The sequence below is a fragment of the Bos grunniens genome, chromosome 7 (genome assembly GCF_055505025.1).
Source record: "Bos grunniens cultivar Pamir isolate PY7600 chromosome 7, Bosgru_T2T1.0, whole genome shotgun sequence".
Lineage (NCBI taxonomy): Eukaryota > Metazoa > Chordata > Mammalia > Artiodactyla > Bovidae > Bos > Bos grunniens.
The window spans coordinates 22,207,338-22,230,809 of record NC_141171.1 but is presented as its reverse complement, the minus strand read 5'-3'; the positions used below and the strand labels follow the sequence as shown (position 1 = coordinate 22,230,809).

General features: G+C 52.1%; 1 protein-coding gene across 25 annotated transcripts in view; it reads right to left on the bottom strand.

The window, feature by feature from the left end:
* Positions 1 to 23,472, bottom strand: part of P4HA2 (prolyl 4-hydroxylase subunit alpha 2) — a 157,501-nt gene that overhangs the window by 11,713 nt on the left and 122,316 nt on the right. For 7 of the 25 annotated variants that reach the window (XR_015166894.1, XM_086410385.1, XM_086410395.1 and 4 more), the window contains 8 exons: positions 20,563 to 20,709; positions 12,086 to 12,185; positions 11,369 to 11,465; positions 10,924 to 11,075; positions 7,826 to 7,963; positions 4,347 to 4,586; positions 2,910 to 3,103; positions 1,952 to 2,128 (listed from right to left, as the gene is read on the bottom strand). Coding sequence is in view for 19 of the 25 variants with exons in the window: in XM_086410385.1 (XP_086266511.1) it covers positions 1,952 to 2,128; positions 2,910 to 3,103; positions 4,347 to 4,586; positions 7,826 to 7,963; positions 10,924 to 11,075; positions 11,369 to 11,465; positions 12,086 to 12,167 (1,080 nt within the window). In the remaining 6 variants the exon portion in view is untranslated. Of the gene's footprint in view, positions 1 to 1,951; positions 2,129 to 2,909; positions 3,104 to 4,346; positions 4,587 to 7,825; positions 7,964 to 10,923; positions 11,076 to 11,368; positions 11,466 to 12,085; positions 12,186 to 12,726; positions 13,175 to 16,826; positions 16,954 to 20,562; positions 20,710 to 20,985; positions 21,259 to 23,472 lie in introns of those variants that run through there. The other 18 variants (XR_015166893.1, XM_086410393.1, XM_086410383.1 and 15 more) reach the window with 7 other exon arrangements.

Genomic DNA, 23,472 nt, shown 5'->3' with positions numbered 1-23,472 from the left:
TGTCCCTCACAGGCTCCGGAAAGGAGAGGTCGGCCTGTAATAGCCAACATGTTTGGCCCTTCACGGGGCTTCTATTCAAAGACTAGCTTCCCAGCCACTCTCCTCTTCAGCCACACCCATGTGCACACACGCACCCAACATGAGCACATACACACAGAGCAATGTTTCTGCCTTGGACAGAGGGACAGGGAGGAATCCCTCAGGAGGGTCTGGCACCACAGTGCCTCCCTCACCTGACAGCCAAGAAAGCAGTTTTCTTTCCCGCAGGAATTTGGAGCTGGTCCAGGGAATGGAAGAGAGTGGGGGTCTGTGGTCCCCATTCTCCACACACTCTGGCTAGACCCTCCCTCAGCAATATCAGTGACACTAACAACTGGCTCTGAGCCCTGGAGGTCCTAGTACCTCAAAGCAAGGCTGTTCCAAGATGCAGTCCAGGGCCCAGGATGGGAACCTATCTTAGGCCTCTCCAGGAGTGCTGGCCTCCTGGCCTCGACAGTTCTCTTAGAAGCAGAGCAATAGAGGATCTCCAGCTAACTCCTCGCTCCTGATCACCAGTGACAGGAGAAGGGTGGGGACATGGCAGCAAGCAGTTCTCTTTGAAAGATGTCAGATGGGAGAAAACCTTTTATGAACTAGAAATAGAAGAAGAATTTTGTAACATGATGACATATATACAAAACCAACAGCCAACTTGCACACTTACCAGTGAAACACCAAAGGCATTTCTAGGAAATTCAGGAACAAGACAAAGATTCCTATTATAAAAACGCTCTAGAAGCTCTGGACAATTCAACAAGACAACAGAAACAGAACTATAATGACTAGAAAAGAGAAAACAAAATTTTTCTAATTTGCAGGTGCTAGTACTATATGGCGGAGAAGGCCCTGGCACCCCACTCCAGTACTCTTGCCTGCAAACTCCCATGGACAGAGGAGCCTGGTGGGCTGCAGTCCATGGGATCGCTAAGAGTCAGACACGACTGAGCGACTTCACTTTCACTTTTCACTTTCATGCATTCGAGAAGGAAATGGCAACCCACTCCAGTGTTCTTGCCTGGAGAATCCCAGGGACGGGGGAGCCTAGTGGGCTGCCATCTATGGGGTCGCACAGAGTCGGACACGACTGAAGTGACTTAGCAACAGTAGCAGCAGCAGTACTATATGGACAACCTAAGATAATTAGCTAAAAACCAAAAGAATAAGAAATGAGTTCAACCACTAGCTGTGATCTGCACCGGGTCTAATTCCTTGTGGGTAAAATGAAGATGATGACGGAGCCTGCTGAGCAGACATAGCAGTTAACACATGTTAAGGACTTAGAATAGGGCCTGCCACACTTCAGAACTCAGTACACATTAGCTATTATGATGAAATATATTTTTACAATCAACAGTTTAGCTTATGATGGTACGCTAATTTAATAACATAACCAGTAAAATCATAATGGTGAAAGAAACAAAGTGAAGTTACAATAACAATAATAACAACAACAACAAACAACAAACTGCCTAGGAATAAATTAACAAGAGAAGTGCCAGGCTTATGTGAAGAAAATATTTAAAGGTGTGAATAAACAGAGAGACCCAGTGTGCTGCTAGATGAGAAGACAGCCCTGCAGACACTCACGCTCCTCCAAGTCAATCACTTCTTCGCAGTCCTCATCAGGAGCTCCACGGGACCCAGCCTGGCAGTACCCCATGGCATACTTCCTAAACACTCACCCACACACCAGCCACCAACCTGCCCAGGGTGCCCTTTTTTCCCACCCTTGTCTGTCCACATTGCTTCCCCCCACGGACATGACTCCTCAAGGTCAAATCGAGTCTGCAGTACCTTAGTACCCGACAGTGGACTCATGCAAGCCATCAGCAGAGGCCACCTGGGTGAGCAGCCACACTGCCCCATGGCACCTGGACTAAGCGGCCTGAGAAGGAACGGCGGAGACACCTACTTTGGGTTTCGCAATCTCCTTGATCCTCTCGATTTCCTCGTCAGACATGACGTCGTAGTACCTGACGATGTGCGGGCTGTCCCACTCATCCTCCTCTTTGAAGGGGGCGATGAGCAGCTGCGGCACCCTGTTGCCATGGTGATACCTACAGAAGAGCCTCTTCTGCCTTCGGGGGGTCTGGGGAACACAGAACAACAGGCCCTGAACCGAGTGAGTCCTAACCCTCAGTCCCAGACTAGCTGGCTGCAGACACTGGTCTCAAACATCGTGTCCAGCAGTCGCTCCCTCCCACCTCACCAGACAAGAAAACAAAAGCCCCTCAGTTTGGCTGGCATGAAATGATATGCCACAAATCATGCAGAGGTTCTCCTCTCCCAAGAATTCCTCATTTGACAAGCCCTGTGGCAGGGTGTAATTCCTGACCCTTCTCACAGAGACATGAGTAGGTGAGGAGGGCTGGGGCAGGGGAGACGTCTTTCTAGGCAGAAGAGCCAGCGGGAGCAAGCAGACACCGGCACGGAGAAGGCCAACAGACTGACTCACATCTGAGCCTCTGTGAGGAAGCACCGGGGTCCCAGGGCTGTCCAAGGCCAGTGATACCTCATACCAAGCTCTAGCAACTGTCTTGTCTTTGCTAGAGATCACGACTTCCGCTGGGGCCCGAGGCACATCAAGTCCCACGGGTTTTCTTAGAACAGTGAGTCAAGCAGAAGCTGGTCTCTTGGGATGGGGAGGGGTGCTCAGCAACAACTCAGAGGACTGAAGCTCTGCCTGGGACCTCAGGGAAGACAAGCCTCCTACCCTGTACCTCGGAGAACATCCACATGTCAGCCTCAGCAGATACGACCAAGAACTGAGAAAACCACCTACAGACAGAGTAACATCTTCCTCACATCTGTCTGTCCAGAGCTGAAATCTAGGTCCACTGCCTGGGCCCTGACCCAGCCACGTGTCTCACCAGTTTGACACCCTCCCCACGACAGAGGCTCTCGTAGACATCCCTCTCCGGCAGGTAGTCCACAGGCCTCTCGTATATGCCTTGCTGGGATGCGAGCTCAGCTTCTGTGTGATTCGATAACATTTTTTCTCTTTCTTCTTCCAACAACCGTTCAAAGTAGTGCAGATTCCCTCCAGCTCGTTCATGGCTCGGGTCTACAATAGGAAAGAACATGAAGGAAAAGGAAACCACAAACATCTGTTAGGTCATTTAGAGAAATTATTCTGTAAGCGGTTTTCTCTCCCAGCAGCTCACTTGCACGCAGCATTCTGGCTTCCACAGCACCTAAGCGGGGTTTGCTGGTCATAGAGGAAAACCCAACAGAGGTTCTCTCCACTCTGGTTAGAGATGAGAAAGGAGCAAGAAAGTGGGGGGTGGAGGGGATGCCGCGTCACTGATGCAGATCTCCTCTCAGACTTCCCTGGAAATCCTGAGGACACGGGTCCAGAGAAGCAGTCCAGAGTTCTGCCTCCTCCTCCCAACTTGGCTGTGTGCTCGCTTCATCCGTGCCCTAGAGTCCATCTGCTCCATTACTGATGAGCGCATCACGCCCTGGCCACAGCGAGAAGGCAGGCTGAAACACCAGCAAGAACAGCCACATGACACTCCCACGGCTTCGTCCTATGGACCTCACGACACAAAGGAGTGAGCCAGGCAGGATTACTGAGCCACCCCTCAGATGAGGAAACTGAAGCCCAAAGATGTGAGGAAATTAATGTGAGGTTATTCAGAGGAGGAATCTAGGTGACCCGACTCCCTGTCCAAGGCTCTTACTAACATGACAGAGTCTACAAAGCTCTCTTCCCACATCCGTCTAACATCCACACTAGCTGGCCTCAGATGCAGGACCCGTGAAAAGCAGCAGCAAAAGGAAGTCTTTGCTGGCCACTGAAAACCCAAACTATGATATCTCAAATATTAATAAGAAGAGGAACAAATAGGTTCTTGAGACACAGTGCTTTGATCTCCTTCAGTCTAACATCACAAGACACTTAAATGCCCAAAGCCGTGGCAAGTCCATCAGTTAGACCTCAGGCCTCTAATAACAGGTCAGGTCACTGTCACTGCAGCAACTCTGAAATACAGCTTGCCTCTCGAGCTATTGTGGATGTAATAAAGGCTCCACCCTACAGAGCAGCAGATATACTGCAACCCTGGATTCCCATTTATAAATGAAATAGAAATCTAAGTGCAGGCCTGAGAGTATCCATCAGTGACTGGGCAAGGGTTAAGGCCAGAACAGACATAGGTAAAGAGCAAGCTGGCAGCTAGCCTGGGCCTGAAAGCAGCAAAGGATTGGTCACCGGCTAGGCAACTGGTCAGACTGGCTTGGTCCCTGACAGCAGCCACCCCTGCCACCTCCCATCTGCACCTGACCTTCCCCCAAAGGCTCCTTACCAAGGGAGAGCAGGCGGCGGGTGAGCTCCACGGCACGGTGCAGGTCACCCAACTGGAAGACGGCGTAGCTCAGATAGTCCAGCACCTGGGCCTTGGATGTGGTGGCCTCCTCCCCAGCATCGAGCTGCTTTAGCACCTGTTCCATCCACAACACCGTGTGGTAATAGTCGCCTTCGTTGTAGGCCGAGCGGCCCATCCCAAAGCAGTCATCCACACTCAGCATGGCCTGGTATTTGGTTCCTGCAGCCAGAGAGGCATGTAGTCAGGCTCCAAGGGCCTCTGGGTTAGGGACAGAGATTTCCCCCATTGCAGAAGCCTGGGCCCCTGGGAGGTGGGGGCGTCACCCCAGCAGAGGCCCACTAGGATTTCAGACCACACACCTCCAAGGGCCATGAGTACAGAAAGCACAGCCATGCTGGCCCTGCCTCCGGCTGGGGTGCACAGCCTGTCTCCTATCCTCAGACTCCCCTCTTTCCAAGGGGGAAGGGGCCTTTATTATGGAGGAGCCCAGGATGCCCAAGAAGTAGTGTTCAGGAGAGTATAAAGGTCCTAAGTGCCGCTCAGGAGATGTCTGCAAGGTAGCTGCCCATTTGAGACTGGAAGTTTAGAAAAAATAACTTGAATATAAAAAACAGAACTGAGGTGGCAGGTAAAGCCATGGATGAAGATAAATGCTTCCAGAAATAAGTGTCAGGAAAGAGAGACACGGTAGTTGAGGCCAGGGCCCCAGAGGCCACCTGTACAGAAACGGTGGAGTGAATAACATTGAGAAGCACCTAAGAGGTAGAAGAAACGGAACAGGAGTGGTGCGACAGATGCCAAGGGAGGTCAAGAAATAAAACTGCAATGCCAGCTTTGACCACTAGGCGGTGGGGCCCTTCAAAGTCAAAGCGTTAGTCACTCAGTCCTGTCCCACTCTTTGTAACTCCATGAACTATAGCTGCTAGGCTCCTCTGTTCACAGAATTCTCCAGGCAAGAATATTGGAGTGGGTAGCCATTCCCTTCTCCAGGGGGGTTTCCCAACCCAGGGATTGAACCCAGGTCTCTCACACTGCAGGAAGATTCTTTACCGTCTGAGCCACCAGGGTGGGGCCCTTGGTAAAGGTCGATTCAGCAGGTCCTCTGACCGTAGGTCATCTGCTCTTAGTTCATGCTGGAAGTGACCATGAAGAGGGTTTCAAGTCAAGAAGGAGATGTGGTGTGTAAGCTATGGGGAGATGCAGGGTTTAAGCTGTGACCCTCCTGGAAAGCAAAGGAACTTCCCTACAAAACCATTAATGGCAACCCAAGCATGGCTGACAATGGAGAGTTGCCTCAGAGTGGGCTCTTTCTGCCTGATATCCAAGATGTCCAGAATGAAACCCCTGCTGCCATGGGTTGGCTTCAGGGGCTGCTCACCAGGATGGCTCAAGAACAGACAATGTAGGACAGGATAGGAAAACGGGGGAAATAAACACCAGACAGAGTTAGCAGGAGACCATGGATGGGAGAAGGGAGGCATCCTTGAGTCCTTGTTCACTCTCCAGGAACCTCCACAGATCTCTGGCTCTGTGGGTGCACGAACTCAACACTGATGGAGGCAGCATAACAGGTGAGTGGGCTGGACAGAGCAGGGCCTGTGTGGGCCTACCTATGGCACCCAACAGCTGTGTGACTATGGGCAAGTTACTTAGCCTCTCTGATTCTTAGTCTGTTACCTCTAAAAAGAGATAATGCCATCAATTTTAGAGGACTTGTGCCAAGAATTCAAAAAGACAATGTCACATGAAAATGTCTCCTATGAGTCCTTTGAGTGTAATAAACAGTAGCTATTACCATATGTCTCACAGATATCAAGAATGTCAAGAATGACTCCCAAACACTCACTATCTTTCCCAGAAACCAGTGTGAAAGTCTGCTCTCTGGAGAGTGCTCTCGGGAGAATACCAGTTGAGCTGAATGCTGAAGGGCCATAAAGGTAAACCTGCAGAGTTTGTGGGATGAACAAAGAAGCCAAGCAGTGGTGATGCTTAGTACAACGGGCAAGGAGACCAGGGAGACAGTACCCACACAGGACTGCAAAGACCATATGTTAAGAGGAATTTGGATTTAGCCCTAAAAGTATAGCATTGTAAACAGGCTTCCCTGGAGAAGGTGCTTAGGGAGACACCAGGTAGGAACAGCACCCTGGGGAACAACTCCCATCCACCCCTCACTGCCCCTCCAGGATACACATGGGGCTGTTACCGAATGTGAAGGGTCAATGCCTGGCTGTGGCTCCCTCTTCCCACCAACCATTCTCATAGCTATAGGGTGAACGGATCCTGCAGGTGCCCCAAGCCACCTTCTCTCTCTGGCCTCCTGGCCTTGATCCAAAATCTGATTGAGTGAGGATTAAGGAGACATCCCCAATCTTCCTGTTGGCTCCCTGGGCTTCCCAGTGCCAAGACTCTAGGCTCTGACTAGCCAACAACACAGTTCCTCCCCCTCCCCTACACACCGTGATTCCCTCTGCTGTGCCTCCAAAAGGGTCCCCATGGGTGAGGGAGCCTCCAAGATCTACCAGAGTCTAACTGAATCCCTGGGTTTATTGCCCTTTAATAGCCACCAAACCACTACACGTCTTCTTATAAACATACTGAGGCAGCCAGTTGAATTGAAACAGGGCCTGTAAAAGAAATGAGAGAGAGAGGTGCCAAAAGAGAAACAGCTGAGATCAGTGTCCCAGAATTCAAAGGAGGGGAGAATATCAGGAAGAATCAGGCAATTAATATGCTGAACACTAGTGAAGAGCTAAATAATATTCAGCCTGAAAACTGTCTGCTGGCTTTACCATCCAAGTGTCCCCTGTTGGTCTTGTAGGGGCAGGAGGAGGCCAGACTGTGTGTGTTCAGGAGGACACAGGAACCAAGGAAACAGGAAAAGAGTGTAGATGACTATCCAGCTGCCTAACCAGGAGGGAGAAGAGATCAATCAGCAGCAGAGACTCAAACAGGCCTGGGATCCTGAGGTAGGGGTATGTAAGATGAGCAAGGACAGAGGTTTCCAAGATGAGCTCAGGGGGAAGAGTCCAAAGAGGTGGACAGAGAAGAAACAGGGGCAGAGACTGTAACTGAAGGTACACAGGCCATGGGACAACAAGTTCCAAGATCAGTCCTGGGCAAGAGGACCCTGGAAGGTGGGAACGGAAGTGGGTCTGGATACAGACCTGAGTGGTACTCTGGAGATGCAGGCCAAGGAGGTCCTGAGCGGCAGCCTTGGCCTTCCCTGAGCTGAGAGGGGAGGCCTGGGCTAGAGGGAGGTGGGGGGAGAGGGGCTGAGGGCAGGCAGCTGTCATAGACCAGGGGACTGGCACCAACTGGAAACAAAGAGAGAACCATTGCCAGAGGTGACAATGCCCCTGAGGGTAGAGACCAAGAGTCAGCAGTGGCTCCAGCCCTGTCCAGACACCATAGTAGACACACGGGCTGGACAGCCTTTGTCTGGAGTGGTGAGTTACCTGGAAGTTCCCCTTTGGAAATTGTATCTGGGTCCAGTTTGTATGTGTCCTGAAGTCTCATCAAGGCCTTGGCGGCTCCTGTTTCATCTTCATCGGTGGGGAAGAACTGTCGCTGCACTGACAGGTTTGCAATAAAATCTTCCAAAGGAGAGAATGAGGACAAAAGGTTACCTCCATCCAGGGACAGAATTTCACCTGGAACCAGACGGGCACCCAGAGGAGGGTCTCTGGCTAGTGCACTTCCCTGCCCCTCCTCATGAGGGCTGTTCCCCTTTTCTCCAGGAAGCCCTTCCTAGTGGCTCCAGTTCAGGGAGACCTCTCCTTTCTTACTCCCTCACTGTACCAACTGCCTGTGCTGCTCATCTGAACTGAACAGAACGGCCCCCTCATACCAATTAACATGTGGGAGTCTGAGAGTCTTGGATCCAAAGCACTCAGACAGACCTGGTGGAGACAGAAGGGACAGAGAGGGTAACTGACTGGGACACAGGAAAGGACTAAGGGAGGACTTGCTGACCACTCAGCAGAAAACAAATCACACAGTAAACCTCAATCTAGGATTATTAGGCTGGCCAGGTAATCACAGATTCCTGGCCCACATCTCAGATGGAGGAGCCCAAGGGACAGAAGAGAGCCCAGCTGGCCACTCATTACTGACCACTGGTCCTAATCATCCAGAAAGGTAATGACGACAGTCCTGGAGGTGTATGGCACTCTCCCCTCACCAAGATTAGGGATTAGAGGATCATCTGAGCAGGCCAAGTACTGAGATGGGCCGCCCATGCCCTGTTGTGCATGATTCCCTCACCAGACCACACTGTCCAGCTCTGCTTACTAGGATAATTCCTGCCACTCCAACTCACATTGAGCTCAGGGCATGAGCTCCCTGACTGTGGTGCTCAAGACCACAGCCCGGAGTCTGGGAGAGCCCTAACCACAGAGGCAACCAAGGAAGCTATTCTGTGACTCCAAGATCCGGCTGTAAAGCAAGATATACATCTCCTGCAATCTCAGGACTCCAAGTGGGGGCCAGGCTCTCCCATGCTGATTTAGGGGCTTCAACTGTGCTCTGGAGCTGAGAATTGGAAGGGAAACTCCAAGGCCATCTCTTTTCCAGCCTCTTCTTCCCACAGCACCCACAACCTCAGGCACAAACATCCACTCTAGCCATGCCTGAGGACCCAGGAGCCAAGATGCTGCAACCCTGTCTCCTTCATGGCTGCATGGTCAGGGACACTAAGGGCTTACAATCCAGAGAGAAAAAAATGCTTTCCAGAAAAAGCCACATTGTTAGTGTTATCTCCCTGCCTCCCCACTCCACATTTCAGGGGCAAGAACTCTGAAAGAAAGAGGTAAAAACAACCTACTGCTCTCTGGGGCTGTCCTATCTCCCTCTGGGTAATTATAAGGTTTTCCAAAGGAACCAGATGTTGATGGTGGGGGCTGGGTATAGAGAACAAGACTGGAGAGCAGGAGATCATCTGGGCGGGCTCATTCTCCTGTGGTGCAGGCACAACGGCCAGTTCTGAGCTACAGGCCCAGGCTGGGAGGCAGGGTCTGGGAAAGACAGCCACAGCTTCTGGAGGCAGTGAGCTCACCGGGCACAGCTCCAGCCCGGCTGAGTTCACCAATCCCTCCCTAGAGGCCACTCTGCTCCCAGCCAAGCCAAGCCCAGCCCAGTCTGGCCACATGGGCTAAAACGCCTCGGCTTGAGAGGCAACGAATCTGAAGTTAATCAGCACTTCCAACTCTGGGAGGAGAGGCAGTGAGTCCAGGGGGCTGGGCCCAAGGCTAGAAGGCCCACCTCCAGGCCTGCCCCACCATCTGCTGCTGAGAGGAAAATATTAGAGCACAGAAAGTACTATCATAGTAAAAGCACTAAGCAGAGTTGAAGTTTTAAAAGAAAAGTTCATACTCTGACCTGCAAATCCCACTTATGGGAATTGATCATAAGAAAATAATCAGAGGTGGGCACAAAGATAGGGGTAAGATTGCTGATAACTTGGGAACAATTCCATGTCCACTGATGACCATTTTTACACTACATCAGTGTGACATATTACTGCTGCTGCTGCTGCTAAGTCACTTCAGTCGTGTCCAGCTCTGTGCGACGCCATAGATGGCAGCCCACTAGGCTCCCCTGTCCCAGGGATTCTCCAGGCAAGAACACTGGAGTGGACTGCCATTTCCTTCTCCAGTGCATGAAAGTGAAAAGTGAAAGTGAAGTCGCTCAGTCGTGTCCGACTCTTAGCGACCCCATGGACTGCAGCCTACCAGGCTCCTCCATCCATGGGATTTTCCAGGCAAGAGTACTGGAGTGGGTTGACGTATTACTGAGCCAGACATTAAAATCATGTGGCAGAAGAACATTTAAAAAACATACACAGCAGCTGAAAAATTCAGGAAAATAGTGTAAGCTATGTCACAAATCTGCCAATGGATATGTCTTCCTTCTAAAAGATATGAATGGGAGTGAATTTAGAGGAGGCCCACACCCCCACCACTTAGCACACTTAACCTTTGTTAATTCGTTTGGTCCCTCAAACATTCCCTGGTATCGTTCCATTTTATCCACGTGTTAAAAAGACTAGAATTTCAATAGTGATTATAATCAGACAATTGGATTAAAAACTGTATAATTTTCTTATATGATTGTTTTTGTATTCCAACTTATCTAGAAAAATGTATTACTAAAGCATAATTAGAAAAAAGTCACTACCCCCCACCCCAAAACGGACACCAAAACACTAGAAAAAGGCAAGAACTGATTTTTTTTTTGCCATGCTGTGTGACATGCAGGATCTTAGCTCCGTGACCAGGGATCAAACCCATGCCCCCCTGCAGCAGAAGCACAGAATCCTAACCACCGGACCACCAGGGAATTTCCAAGAACTGATTATTATTAATATCACAGTTGAAAGCAAGGACAGCCAACTGCCAGGTCCCCACAGAGTTAAGAGCCACGGGACTGGCAGCTGCTGTTCACACACTGCACGTGTTCACCAACATTCCGAACCAGGACTGGCTCAGACCCACATGCCGCAGGCCAAGCCCAGGGACACACCAGCTCATGCAACCACCTGCTCACAGTCCCTCACCTGCGGCCGAGTTCTGCAGGACAAGGTCCTCCAGCGCAGGCCAGTCCGTGTTTAGCCGCTTCACCAGTTTATAGGCATTCACAGGGTGGGCCAGGTAGCCCTCAGGGTCAGCAGCCGACTTGCTGGTCAGGGCTTCCATTTTGTCAGCCCAGCTGTAGAACCACAGAAAAAGGTAGACTAAGACACCCATTCATGTGGATCTTGACCTATGGTAATTTCCCTGGTGAGATTCAGGGGATCTCTATCCAGAAAGGAAAAAGCAGTGATCCTCAGCCCACATATTTAGCTACTCTGGGGGACTGGCATGAAGTACACTCCAGGCCAGGCCCATACTTCCCCCTCAAGGGCTTCCCCTTATGGGCACCCTGGCTGGGTTCCTGGTGGGGGCTCCTGCCACCCGCCACCCTGGCTCAGGGTGGCTGTAGGAACTTAGGACATCAGACACCTCTTAATCTTGGAGAGCTTGGCTTCCTCCACCAGGATGTACTCCTTCAGGGACTGCACCAGGTCCTTCTCTGCATAAATCAGGTCTGTCATGTGTCCTGCGAGGGAAAGATAAAAGGGCCAGTAAGAAGTGGATGAGGGACATCCAGCTCCCAACCTTGAGGCAAAACACATCAGCACAGAGGCGAGCTGAGCCAGGCACATGTCAGCTCTCTTGGGGTCATGGGGACCTAGGGTTAAAGGAAGCCTGGGCACTCATATGGTCCTGGTCCCCAGCTTTAGGAAGAGAGAGGCAGAGGCTCCAGGCGGATGGTAAGTGCACGGAGGACACCTTAAGGAAGAAACCCCGCATCTCACTCTCCCACTGTCACCCAGCTGGGTCATGCTCCTGGGACAAGGATGTCCTGAGGGCTTCTCTGCTCAGGACCATTCTCTAGTCCAGGAGAAAGTTGGACAGAAACGCCAGGCAGCCCAGGAGCAGCCTGCACTTTCCAGGGTGGAGGCCCAGCTGAGACAGCCACCTACCAGGAAGGACATCCAGGTCATCAGGGGTCAGAGGCGGAAACAGCAGCTCTGCAAGCCTGACTCTCCCCAGATCTGGTCAAAACCAGTGGACGAGGCCACCCCACCCTGAAGGAGAACAGGCCTCAGGCAGTGCCATCCCCTGGCACTTGAGCCAAGGACTGCCCAGGCAGACGACAGTCCTGTTAGCACATACCAATAGAAGTGAAGAATTCAGCCTGCACGCAGCTCAGGACACCAAACCAGGCCACCAGCAACGTGGACTCCCAGGGTTTCATGGTCACAGAGGGCAGTGTCTGCAAGGCATTCAGTGACAGTCATTAGATCAACAATGGCAAAAAAGCAACTTAGGAGAGGACACATCACATGTGCACATATACATAGACATTCAAACATGCCAAACTCTGACCCAGCACACAGAAGTGAAGGAAGATATTCGGGATCACCAGTGGAAAGACACCAGGGTGTACAACCAGGGATGTGCACTTAATTCTGTCCCCTGCTCTGGGAGGCTGAGTGCCCATGGGAGAGACTCTACCCTCTCAACTTCCGATAACCACTGTCAACATGCGAAGGCTAAATGGGGAGGAGGGCCAGTCACGCCTGGTTCTAAGGGTCTGTCAGTTCAAGATTCTGACCCAGACTTCTTCTGTTTGTCTTTCCTTCTAACACAAGTGCCAGGACAGTGCCCGGTGCTGAGGACCCAGATGCAACACACCGCCCATAGGCAGAAAGAGAACAGGACACAATATGCCCCAGGGGGTCCACACCCAAAACAAGGTGTGCAGCAGATGGTCAGCCAGAAGAGAAATCAAACTGCTCCCTGTTGGTCTGCACCTGGCCATCGTGAGAGCAGGCTGGGCAGACGCTGCTCTTCCTGTAGCGAGGCTGCTCGGTAGACACTGTCCTCATGGAGAATCACCATTTGCAAATATTTACCATGCCAGGCACTGAGCTAGGCGCTTGGGATACAAAAATGAATCAGCCACACAGGGCCAAAACCTTAGACTGGGCTGGGCTGCTGACATAAGTAAGAGGCTGTCTTCCCATCAGCCTAGAAATAGCCAGACGCAGCTCCGAAGGCAGAAGGCACACCATGGGGCGAGCGCACTGGCAGTGGGCCCAGGTACACAACGTGAGCTTCAGACATCATCTCCCAGCCTGGCCACGCGGCCCGGAGCACGCAGGAGGAACATCCACCTGAACGCCAGTTCTGCCAGTCCCTCCTCTTCCTGCTCTACTTCAGCCAAGCCCCACTGGAAATTTACTGAGAGAAAACAAGGAAAATAAAGGACATACAAAGGCCTTCCCTCCAAACTTCAAGCCTTATCTGACAGAATTCTAAGGCTGAGCCGACTAATGCCAGCTCATCAGTTTTTTGCCTGCAATGGCTGATTGGACGCACAGTCAAACCCATCATTCCCCACTTCACCCTTCCAGGAGAAATTCCAATCCACTGTAGCTCACGGTTAGGCTCAGAGAAGCCCAACCACAACCCTCAACCCAAGACGGGTTCCTGTGTGAGGAAGATGGGGGCTTCCCTGGTGGCTCAGCTTGTAAAGAATCCGCCTGCAATGCAGGAGACCTGGGTTCTATCCCTGGGTTGGGAAGGTCCCCTTGAGAAGGGAAAGGCTATCCCTTCCAGTATTCTGGCCTGGAGAATTCCATGGACTTTATAGTCCATGGGGACGCAAAGAGCCGGACACGACTGAGCAACTTTCACATGCGGAAGGGGAGAGAATAAGCGAGTGCCCGCCTTTACCCCCTGCCAAATGTATGCAGAGCTGACATCATGCCCATCAGTGCCCTAGGTGTTAGGGGCCCAGAGATACACAGGACAAGACTATTCCACCCAGAACCTGCTGCAGGGTACGGAGGATGAACTAAGAGGTCCACTGTAAAGTTAGGGCAGTAGAGGAAAGCAAGTCCCTGAGAAGAGGTGACAGGGCCCAGGCCAGCCCCAAGGGAGAGCCCAGATCCTCCTTTTTCTAGTCACAGATCTGCTCCCAGACCTCAGCACCCTGCATCCACCCCCAGGATTATAGAAGGCCTTTCTTCTTGCTTACATAAGACCCTTTCTCAGGGAATGGGGTCTGCTCCTTGTACTTCAAGAGGCTTCATCAGCTTAAGGGAGCACCTTCTGTACACATGTAGAGAGGGAACAGTAAAAACCCAGAGCCAGGAGGCTGCGTCTGCAGACAATTCAGCCAACTGCCTGTCAGGCTGGTGATGGGAGAATAGTGCCCAGGCAGGAGGCCAGACTACACACGGCTGGAAGTTGGGGGGCAAGGGTCACCGTTTGTCCTCTGCTCCATCACCAGTTGCAGTGGCATGCCTCCTCAGAGATCAGATAACAAACTTAGGGAAGGGAGAAACCTCACTTTTTCTTTCAAATTGGTGATATTGGCCATGGTTCATGCTTTATAGCACTCAGGAAAAAACAGCCAGGTTCCTTCATTACATGAATACCAGCTGTCATTTCTCTGGAATGTGCTATCTGGCTTAGACTGAGACTATCCATGAATCCCAATCTGGAGGCAGAGCCCAAAGAATCACAGATCGGTTTCTGGGTGACCAAGGGCTTACAAAGTCCTCTTCTGATGGAGAAGGGGGCTGACGACCCTGCTGGCCCAGACAGCTAGGCACTCCCATGCAGCCCCCAGACCACTCAACCTAAACTGCCACCCCATCCCATTTCTCCTGAACACTAATTTGTATTAGGTGTACAAAAGGTCATCTAATCAGGGTCAGGGTGGGAGGCGGCAGCCTCCAAGAAGGACTGCAGGTCCCAGTGTGGGAAAAACCAACCAGCTGCATATCCCCCCTCCCATCACATACCTATAGCAGAGCTTGCTGACGACAAAGTGGGGCCTGTATGCCTGCCAGTGCTGCCAGAAGCTCTCCAGGAACCAACCCTCAGAAATCCACGCTGAATAGGCCTAGAAATGGGCAACACTGAGCCCCCTTTCATGAAAATAAAGTAGCACCAAGCCTGAACAGAAAACCCATACTGAGTTTTATGTAAGCTGCATCCTGAGTTTTGAACAAATTCTGGTCCGTATCTGGCACCCAGCGAAAAGGAAAACCTCACGACAGATTTGTTCGTGCCAGGAAATTGTAACATCAGAAGATGTTACATTTCTTCCATACAATGAATGGTTATGGATTGTGTAGGAATGGATACTGTATGCTTTTTAACGCCAAGAGAGACCAACGCATCTTGTTAAGTGAGAAAAATAGGCTCCCAAACAATATATACGCTATGCTTTCATTTTTATAAGGAATAAATTTTATATATGGAAATTTACATACCTGCATATATATGTAAGCAGAGAGTCATAAATCTAGTTGTTATCTTGGTTAAATAATTCTATTTTTCTCTTTATGTTTATTTGTATTTCCTAATCTTTCCACAAGAAGTTCTATAGGAAATTTGAAATATACTTTATATAATATCTAAAATGAGAAGAAAATAAAGCAAGCCCTCTCCAATGGAATCCAAAGAGACAGAGCAGCCTGAGTTGGGACCCCCACAGGGAGGTCCTTCAAAGCTTGCCAACACCCCAGTGACAATAATTCACCCACCAGGCAACCGGCACTATTTCTAAGCACAGGGCGGTTCCAAGACATACAATCACAGGCCCCAGCAAGCCGGCTCTTTGGAGAGGATGTTCACAACGGGGCCAAACAGCCATGAAAAGATGTTTCCAACTGCAAACCAGCAGCGTCCTTAGCTTCTCCCCTTACCTCATCAGGCAGGAACCTATGCCAAGCTCCCAGCTGCAACCCAAATGCAACAGCTTGAGTTTTAACAATGTATTTAACAGCCTAGAGACAGAACATGGGTTTACCAAGAACAAACAGGTCTCGTTTGGCTCCAAACAAGAGGATGCCTGCCTTCTGCTAAGGGGCAAGATCTGCCTGAACAGGGCTCCCTCCAGTGGCCTCGCCTCCTGGTAGTGAGGCCAACTCTGCACGGCACAGCGAAGAGGACCTGCGTGCTCAACCGAGCAAGAGTTGACAGAGGCTCCAGAGGCCCTACCACCTATGCACATGGACGGCCACTGAGGCCCATAAGCTGCTCTCCCTGGCACCCCAGGGGAGGGATTAGAGGTGCCCGACTCTCCTCACCTGATGTCATGCTTCAACTATCACCCTGATCTGAGCCACCCCTAAGTCGTCCTTACAGCCATACTGGCCCCTGCCTGCAGTGGTCTCCCATCTTTATGGCCTCCCTCCCACCTCTGCTCTACAAAGTAGCCAGCACAGCTTACTGTATCCCCCCGTTTGGTCTCTCTCTCCCTAAGAACCCTCCAAAGGCTCTCCACTATTCTCAGAATAAAGTCCAAATTCCTTAGCACTTTTTGACTCTGCATGACCTGGCCCTACTGCCCTCTCCAGCCCCATCTCATGACTCCAGATTTCATAACTTCAACAACCACATCACATGAAAAACAATCTCCTTCACTGAGAACCTACAGAAGCCTAGATGTTCCTGCATATCTCTCCTTATGCAGCTGTCCCTGAGGATCCACAAGGGATTGGTTCCAGGAGACCCCACAGACACCAGCATCCACGGATGTTCAAGTCCCTTATACACTAGGCATTGTACAGTCGGCATCGATGGGTGTCACATCTGCAGACAGGGAGGGATGACCGTAGTCTCTCTATCCAGCACCTGGACATGCTGACTTGTACTACCCACGTGGGTACCCTCAAAATCACAAGGCTCCTGCTTCAGTAACTAGACAACAAAGTAGCAGACAAGGCTGTACAAATCAACATGCAAAAGCCAGCTGGGTTTTCGATCAGAGTCTTGGCAAAGACTCGGCAGTCTAGGCAAGACTAACTTATGAGGAACTACGGGAAAGAAGAAGACCCCCACACTGCTATACTGGATGCATCTACAGGACCACCTTGTACTCTCTTGGCCTCACCTGCCTCCTGGGCCACTTGCTCTACCTCAGACCCAGTGAAGGACACCGCGCAGGCTCCAAATCTCAGACACTTCCTGCAACTTCTAAACTCCAGTGAAGTGCCTTGCTGGCCTCTCTGGGGACTGCTAGAGGGCCTGGGAGTGCAAATGAGGACTGAGCAGGGTTGCAGGGGGTGGGCGGAAATAACTCCTCCTTGGGCAACTGTGACCAATGAAAAACAGAAACAAGAGGACATTGGCAGATAAATCCCCTCTCCAGGCCTCCACTGAGAAGCAGCAGAGCTCACCCAGAGATGCCCTGCACAGCTGAACAACTAGAGCACCTCTGTGCAGACTGGCCAGCTTGCTACAGCACCACCTTGGATATGCTCCCCTTCCTTCTCAGCTGCACTTTTCTTTTCCCTTACACTTGCTACTCTGCAACTGTACCTTCTAACAGAGCATCAAGCACTTAAGATCTGTTTTCTGGGAACTAGGCTAAGCTAACCACTATTCATGTTTCCAAAAATCTTTCACTTCTACCATCTAATCCTCACCAACACCTTGTAAACTAGACAGATTTTCATCCCCATTTCAGATAGAGATATGTAAAATACATAACTGAAGCTGCTCAACTCACATGCTACAGCAAATCAATGGCAGAGCTCAGACTCAAAGCCAAAACATATATTCCACTATTTATTGCCGCCTTCAATCCTACTCAGTAACATCTGTTGCCATATAGCATCCTAAGGACTTCCCAAAAGGAGGAGCCACACTTTGGCCTAGCAGAACAGGCTTGCCCAAGTCAAAGACTTTATTGTGATTCACAAAGCAGCCTTATGATACCCATGGCTGGATCCCAGCAGAAGGCAGACAGCAACATGGGCTCAGAAAGACAATAAGCATGGCACCTCCAGTTCAAGTGAGCAGTCACTCCTGCCGTCTGGGAGGAGCACTCACAGCACTCACAGGTGACCAAGAGGCCCAGCTCAGGACAAGACAACACAGTCGAGCAGGCAGACACACCAACCCTGGAGTCAGAGAGTCCCAGAGTTAAAGCTCAGCTCCACAATCACTTCAGGGTTTCAGAACCTTAGACAAGTTACAGTCGAAGGAGTTATAGTTCCAAGTTACAGTCTTGGAGCCTCAGTTTTCCCATCTATTTAACAGTGATAACATCTCATAGGGCTGTTCTGAAGACTGAATGTGATGACATGTCAGCGGGCAGCCTAGCACCAGGCACAACTTCCACCAGTCATCAGCACCAAGGGTACTAGAGGGATGGCAACAGACCTGAAGCAGCTGACCCCTGGAGGGAAAGCAGGTCCAGTCTATGAGACAGTGAAGATGAGAACGAAACAGAAATCGGAGAACCTCCACGTCCCAAGAGCGTCAAAAGAGATTAAGGAGAGGGTGGAGTCAGGCCTAAAGCAGCACACCACTGGCCAATCACTGGCTCTCTCACCAAGGAAGGAAAGTTCTCTGGGAAAAAACAGGTGACCGGATCTACACTCTGGAATCTCACCTATTCCTATGTCTCTGGCCTGCACACTCTGAGTTCCTACAAATACCAGGTCTCAGGATCTTGGCCACACCCTGGGCCCTCAAGAGTGCCAGGTACAGAGCAGGGTATATTCTAGCAAACACTTCCTGAAACATCCAGAGCAGATGTTGGTCTGTGATCAGAGTCACATCCAGTGAGCTGGAGAATTTGCTGCTGCTGCTGCTGCTGCTAAGTCGCTTCAGTCGTGTCTGACTCTGTGCGACCTCATAGACGGCAGCCCACCAGGCTCCCCCATCCCTGGGATTCTCCAGGCAAGAATACTGGAGTGGGTTGCCATTTCCTTCTCCAATCCATGAAAGTGAAAAGTGAAAGTGAAGAATTCACTACCCAAACATTTATAACCCTCTGCCCTGCAATGACACCACTTAAAACACTTTCTCCTAGATCTCCAAGAAGTCTAATCCAGACTTTTCAGCCCCCTCTGCTCCTTCTGAGAATAAAAACGATATCCCTCATTCCACATCCGCAGCTCAAACCCAGCGACCACAGGGGCCACCAGCCCTCTCTGCTCAAGAACAGACTCATGTCCCACCCTAGCACTTCAAAAGTCCAAAAAAATTGCTAGATTTTTCGAAGTTTAACTCTCACTTCAGCACCCTGTCTGGGCTTGCACGTGCCTGCATCACAGCATTTCCTGCCAACCTCCATCTGCATAAAATTAAACTTTAGACAGATCCCAGGAGCCAGGGACACACCCAACAGCCCAACGCACACCATGGCCAGCGTGGCCACACACTGGCCAAGGTCTTAACATCCAGTCTCAGGCCCTCCCAAGGATGTGGGAGGGCAGAGTCAAAAAGGGAGGTTCTCTCAAGAAATGAGCAGACCCTAGATTTGCTACCCTACTCATTCCTCAGGGCTGTACCCATGCAGTCGCTCCTCATGAACGCTCACACTCTTAGCTCCTCCTTGGCATGTGACCAGCTGCCAGCACGAAGCAGCAATCTCAGAGAAATTATGAGTTACCCATGGGCAAGGACTATACCACCATCATTGTCTCCTCCCCCTCCTCCCTCATTCCAGCCCCAGGCACACTGTAAGCAAAAGTACACAGGAGATACTCCAGGAATGAACAGAGATCGGCCAGGCTAAAGCAGTGACAAAGTAGGCACTCTCTGGGGTACACCATTTCAGAGCATTAGACAGGATAGAAGGGCCTATCACAAGCCACAGATAATGCTCAGTTGCCACCATGTCTGCCTGCAGATCTCTCAGAGAACTAGGGTGGCCCAGTATGACAGCATCTCTGGGATGAGGCCCCCAGCCAACTCACCCCATCTTTGCTACGTGGCTTCCTTGGCTGGGCCACACAGTGGACAGAGTTGGCCGTCTACAAATGAGGCTCAAGAATAAAATGATACAAAGCCCAAATATCCTATGAGTAGGGAGAAGTGAACAGAGAGGCTGGACCTGGAAGCCCAGAACAAAGTGAGAAACTGCATCCTGGAAGCTTCAGAGACTCTCTGAGCACAAGCCAAAGGAAACCACGGTTCATTTAACAGAGAATTAAATCATGGAATCTGCTATCCCAGATGTGACATGGGCAGCAGCTTTCAAAACTGTTCTCTAAATTCTTAGGGGGACAGTGGATCTCTGCAGAATCAGGAACATCTGAGAATGCCCTAAGCTGCAAAAGCAATGTTCCCCAACTCTTGATCTCAGGGCCAGGATCTCCTCCAAAAGGGCTGAGGTTGTTGAGCTTCAGGTTGTTTACATCAAGCAGCACAAGCCTCAGGTATCACTCTACAGCAGAAGACACCAGCCTCAGCCTTGGGAGGGACTTTGATATTCTTCTCCATCTGAAAGGTGTCAATTCGAAAACAGAGACCAGGGGCCTCTGCCCTGGAAACGGAAACTCCGCATCCACATTCATGCTGCAAGGGTTCACTGAGCACCCTCCACATACAGGACACAATACCAGGCACTGTCTTCTCATTTGAGCTCTCTGGACAGGGTCTGTAGGCAGCTATCCACTAAAGCGTCCCTCCCCCCATTTCCTTGCTTCCTCTAGAGTGCCCAGGTCAGCTTCCATTCACACAGGCTATTCCTCTGTCTGGGTTACCCTTTACTCAACCTTCATCTGACCACTCCAGCTCATGGGTCACCTCCTCCAGGAAGTCCTCTGGCCTGAAGCATCCTGTCCTCTACCAAGTACCCACAGTCCAGTGCTCCCTCTGAGCACAGCACTCACCACACTGACCGGGGCCTGGCCTTTCCTGGTCTCCAGTCCACGTGCCCCACTAGGCCAGCAACTCCTTGCAGTTTCTGATTAACACTGAAGGGTTCGTTTCTTGAATTAGTTAACTAGTTACAAGTCTCCGCGGCTGCTGAGGCAAAACTGGAGAGAAGAAAAAAAAAAAAACTTTATCATCCAATAGCCTGTCTTAATGGGAACCAAACAGGCCAAGGCTACAGACTCCCAAGCATCTGGATGGAGGAAGGTGGACCTAACACCAAGCGGCCCCTAGAGGCCTGCCCGGCGCCCCTGCCTCCTCCAAGCTCCGGGTGCCCTGGGGCCGGGCCGCCCCTTCCCGGGAGCCTGACCCTCGGGGCGGCCACTCTCCCCACCCGGTCCGACCGCCCCGAAGGGACCGGCAGGAAAGGCGCCGCTGACCTCACCGCCCTTATCTCGGGGAGGGGACTCGGCGGCGGGACAGGAACCCATGCGGGTGCAGAAACAGGGCGGACGGCGCGGGGCTGCGGCCCGGACGGCGCGACCCCCGGCCCCCAGCTGCCGGCCCCGCGCGGGCAGAAGGTTCGGCCCGGTGACCCCGGCCGGTACCCGAGCCCCGCGGCGGACCGGGCTGCCAGGCAGGCGGGACGCTCACCCGGACACGCGCCGCTCCCGGCGTTTCCAGAACCTCCCGCGGCGGCGCCGGGCCCACTCGGCACCTCCTCCTGGGCGGCTCCACCTCCCGCCGCTGCCGGCTCCGCCCGCTTGAGCCGCCGCCACGTCCCCACCTCCCTCTCCCCCCGGGTTCCCTACCTCCCGCCCACCCCCAACCCCGCTCCCACCAGCACCCCCCGCGCGTCCCAGGCCCCCGGTTCCGCGCCCCGACAGCCTCAGCCGGGGGCGCCACCGCCGGCGATCCCCGGGAAGACCCGGGCCGCCCGGCCGCGCGGGAGCCGGGAGCGGGGAGCCGGGAGCGGGCCCGGGACGCGGCGGGGGCCGGCCGCCCGCGCCCTTCATGCGGCCGGCCGCTCGCCGCACGTACGCGGCGCCCGCCTCCCCTCGGCGCTCCCTTGTGGGACTCTGCCCGCCCTCCTCCCCCGCCCCCTGGGCAGCTAGAGAGGCGCGCACGACCGGAGATTAGTGCGGTGGGGGGAGCATCCCTGGATGCTGGCCGACTCCCCTGGCCCTAGCTCAGGTGGTCCTGCTGGATATACCGCTCCTACCCTCGCCTCCCCATCATCATCACCATCAGGTGATGGGGTCTGGGGTCACCCGGCCCTGGAGCTGGATTATCAGGGGTTATCAGGGAAGGGGACAGTGGAGAAGGACCTGAAAAAGATCTGGGATCCACCCCCAGGACCAGGTTCCCAAAGGGATTCAGGCTGTCCCCAGCTCCTGGATCCGGCACTCCTGGTGATGAAATGTGTGGCTGAATAGGTTGATGAGAAGGGAGACCATCGAAGACTGGTCAAAGCGGGGGATGGGCAGGGGGGCACATTGGAGTCAACCTTTGTTTTTCCCGAGCCCTTATATACAATACGGGCCAAAAATAGTGGACGCCACTTTCAGCCAGTCCAGTCTGGGAGGGAGTGAAGGCAGGGATGCTGCAAATCTCGGCCTGAGCTAGCGGAGGCCCTGGCCACAGAGCAGGTTCCCACGCCTGTTCTGTGAACCTTTCTGCTCATGAATGAGGGGAAACACTGTCTGAGAATCTCATCAGGGAGCTAGCCCGGAGTGGGAGGTGCCCAGCCTCCGCCCAGACAAGTGTGGGGATATTCCCTGTGGCACACCATCCAGGCTGGCAGCCCAGACCTGGGGAAGGCCTGAGCACACACAGAAATACACACAACACATAAAACACGGAGTGAACCACTGTTCTGGCCTTCCTCAGCCACCAGCTGATCTCCCCAGAGCTCAACTAAAACCAAACAGAGAGACTTTCCTGCCTCTACTATACCCTGTTATACCACGGGGAGCCTCCCTCTGTTTGCCCAGGTCCTCCCATCCTCTCCCCCTTCTCAGGAGCTTGCTGGATGGATCATCCCTTCTCTATCTTGAATGTTCAACCTCCTCCTCTCAAATGGCTCCACCCCTTGACCTATAAATATTGACAGGCCTTGGGACCTCCTTAGTGGTCCTGTGGCTAAAGACTCCGTGCTCCCAATGCAGGGGGCCCAGGTTCAATCCCTGTTCAGGGAACTAGATCCTGTGTGCTGCAACTAAGACCCAGTGTAGCCAAATAAATAAATAAATATTTTTAAAAATATTTTCAGACCTCTACTGTGGAAACCGGAGAAGACAATGGCACTCCATTCCAGTACTGTTGCCTGGAAAATCCCATGGACAGAGGAGCCTGGTAGGCTGCAGTCCATGGGGTCGCTAAGAGTCGGGCACCACTGAGCGACTTCACTTTCACTTTTCACTTTCATGCATTGGAGAAGGAAATGGCAACCCACTCCTGTGTTCTTGCCTGGAGAATCCCAGGGACAGAGGAACCTGATGGGCTGCCGTCTATGGGGTCGCACAGAGTCGGACATGACTGAAGCGACTTAGCAGCAATTGTGGAAACAGTAAAGGGCTTCCCTTGTGGCTCAGCTGGTAAAGAATCTGCCTGCAATGCGGGTAGACCAGGGTTCGATACTTGGGTTGGGAAGATCCCTTGGAGAAGGAAAGGCTACCCACTCCAGTCTTCTTGCCTAGAGAATTCCATGAACTGTATAGTCCATGGGGTCACAAAGAGTCGGACACAACTGAGCGACTTTCACTTTCACTATGGAAACAAAACCGCATCAGACCTCACCAGCTACTGCAGTATCTCTCTCCTTCTCGACCACAGCAAAATTCTCTGAAAGAGCAATCTGTCCTCACTTTTCTCCCAAACCTCAGAACCCTGCAGTGGGCCTTCTGTCCCCCTCGCAAAACCAAACA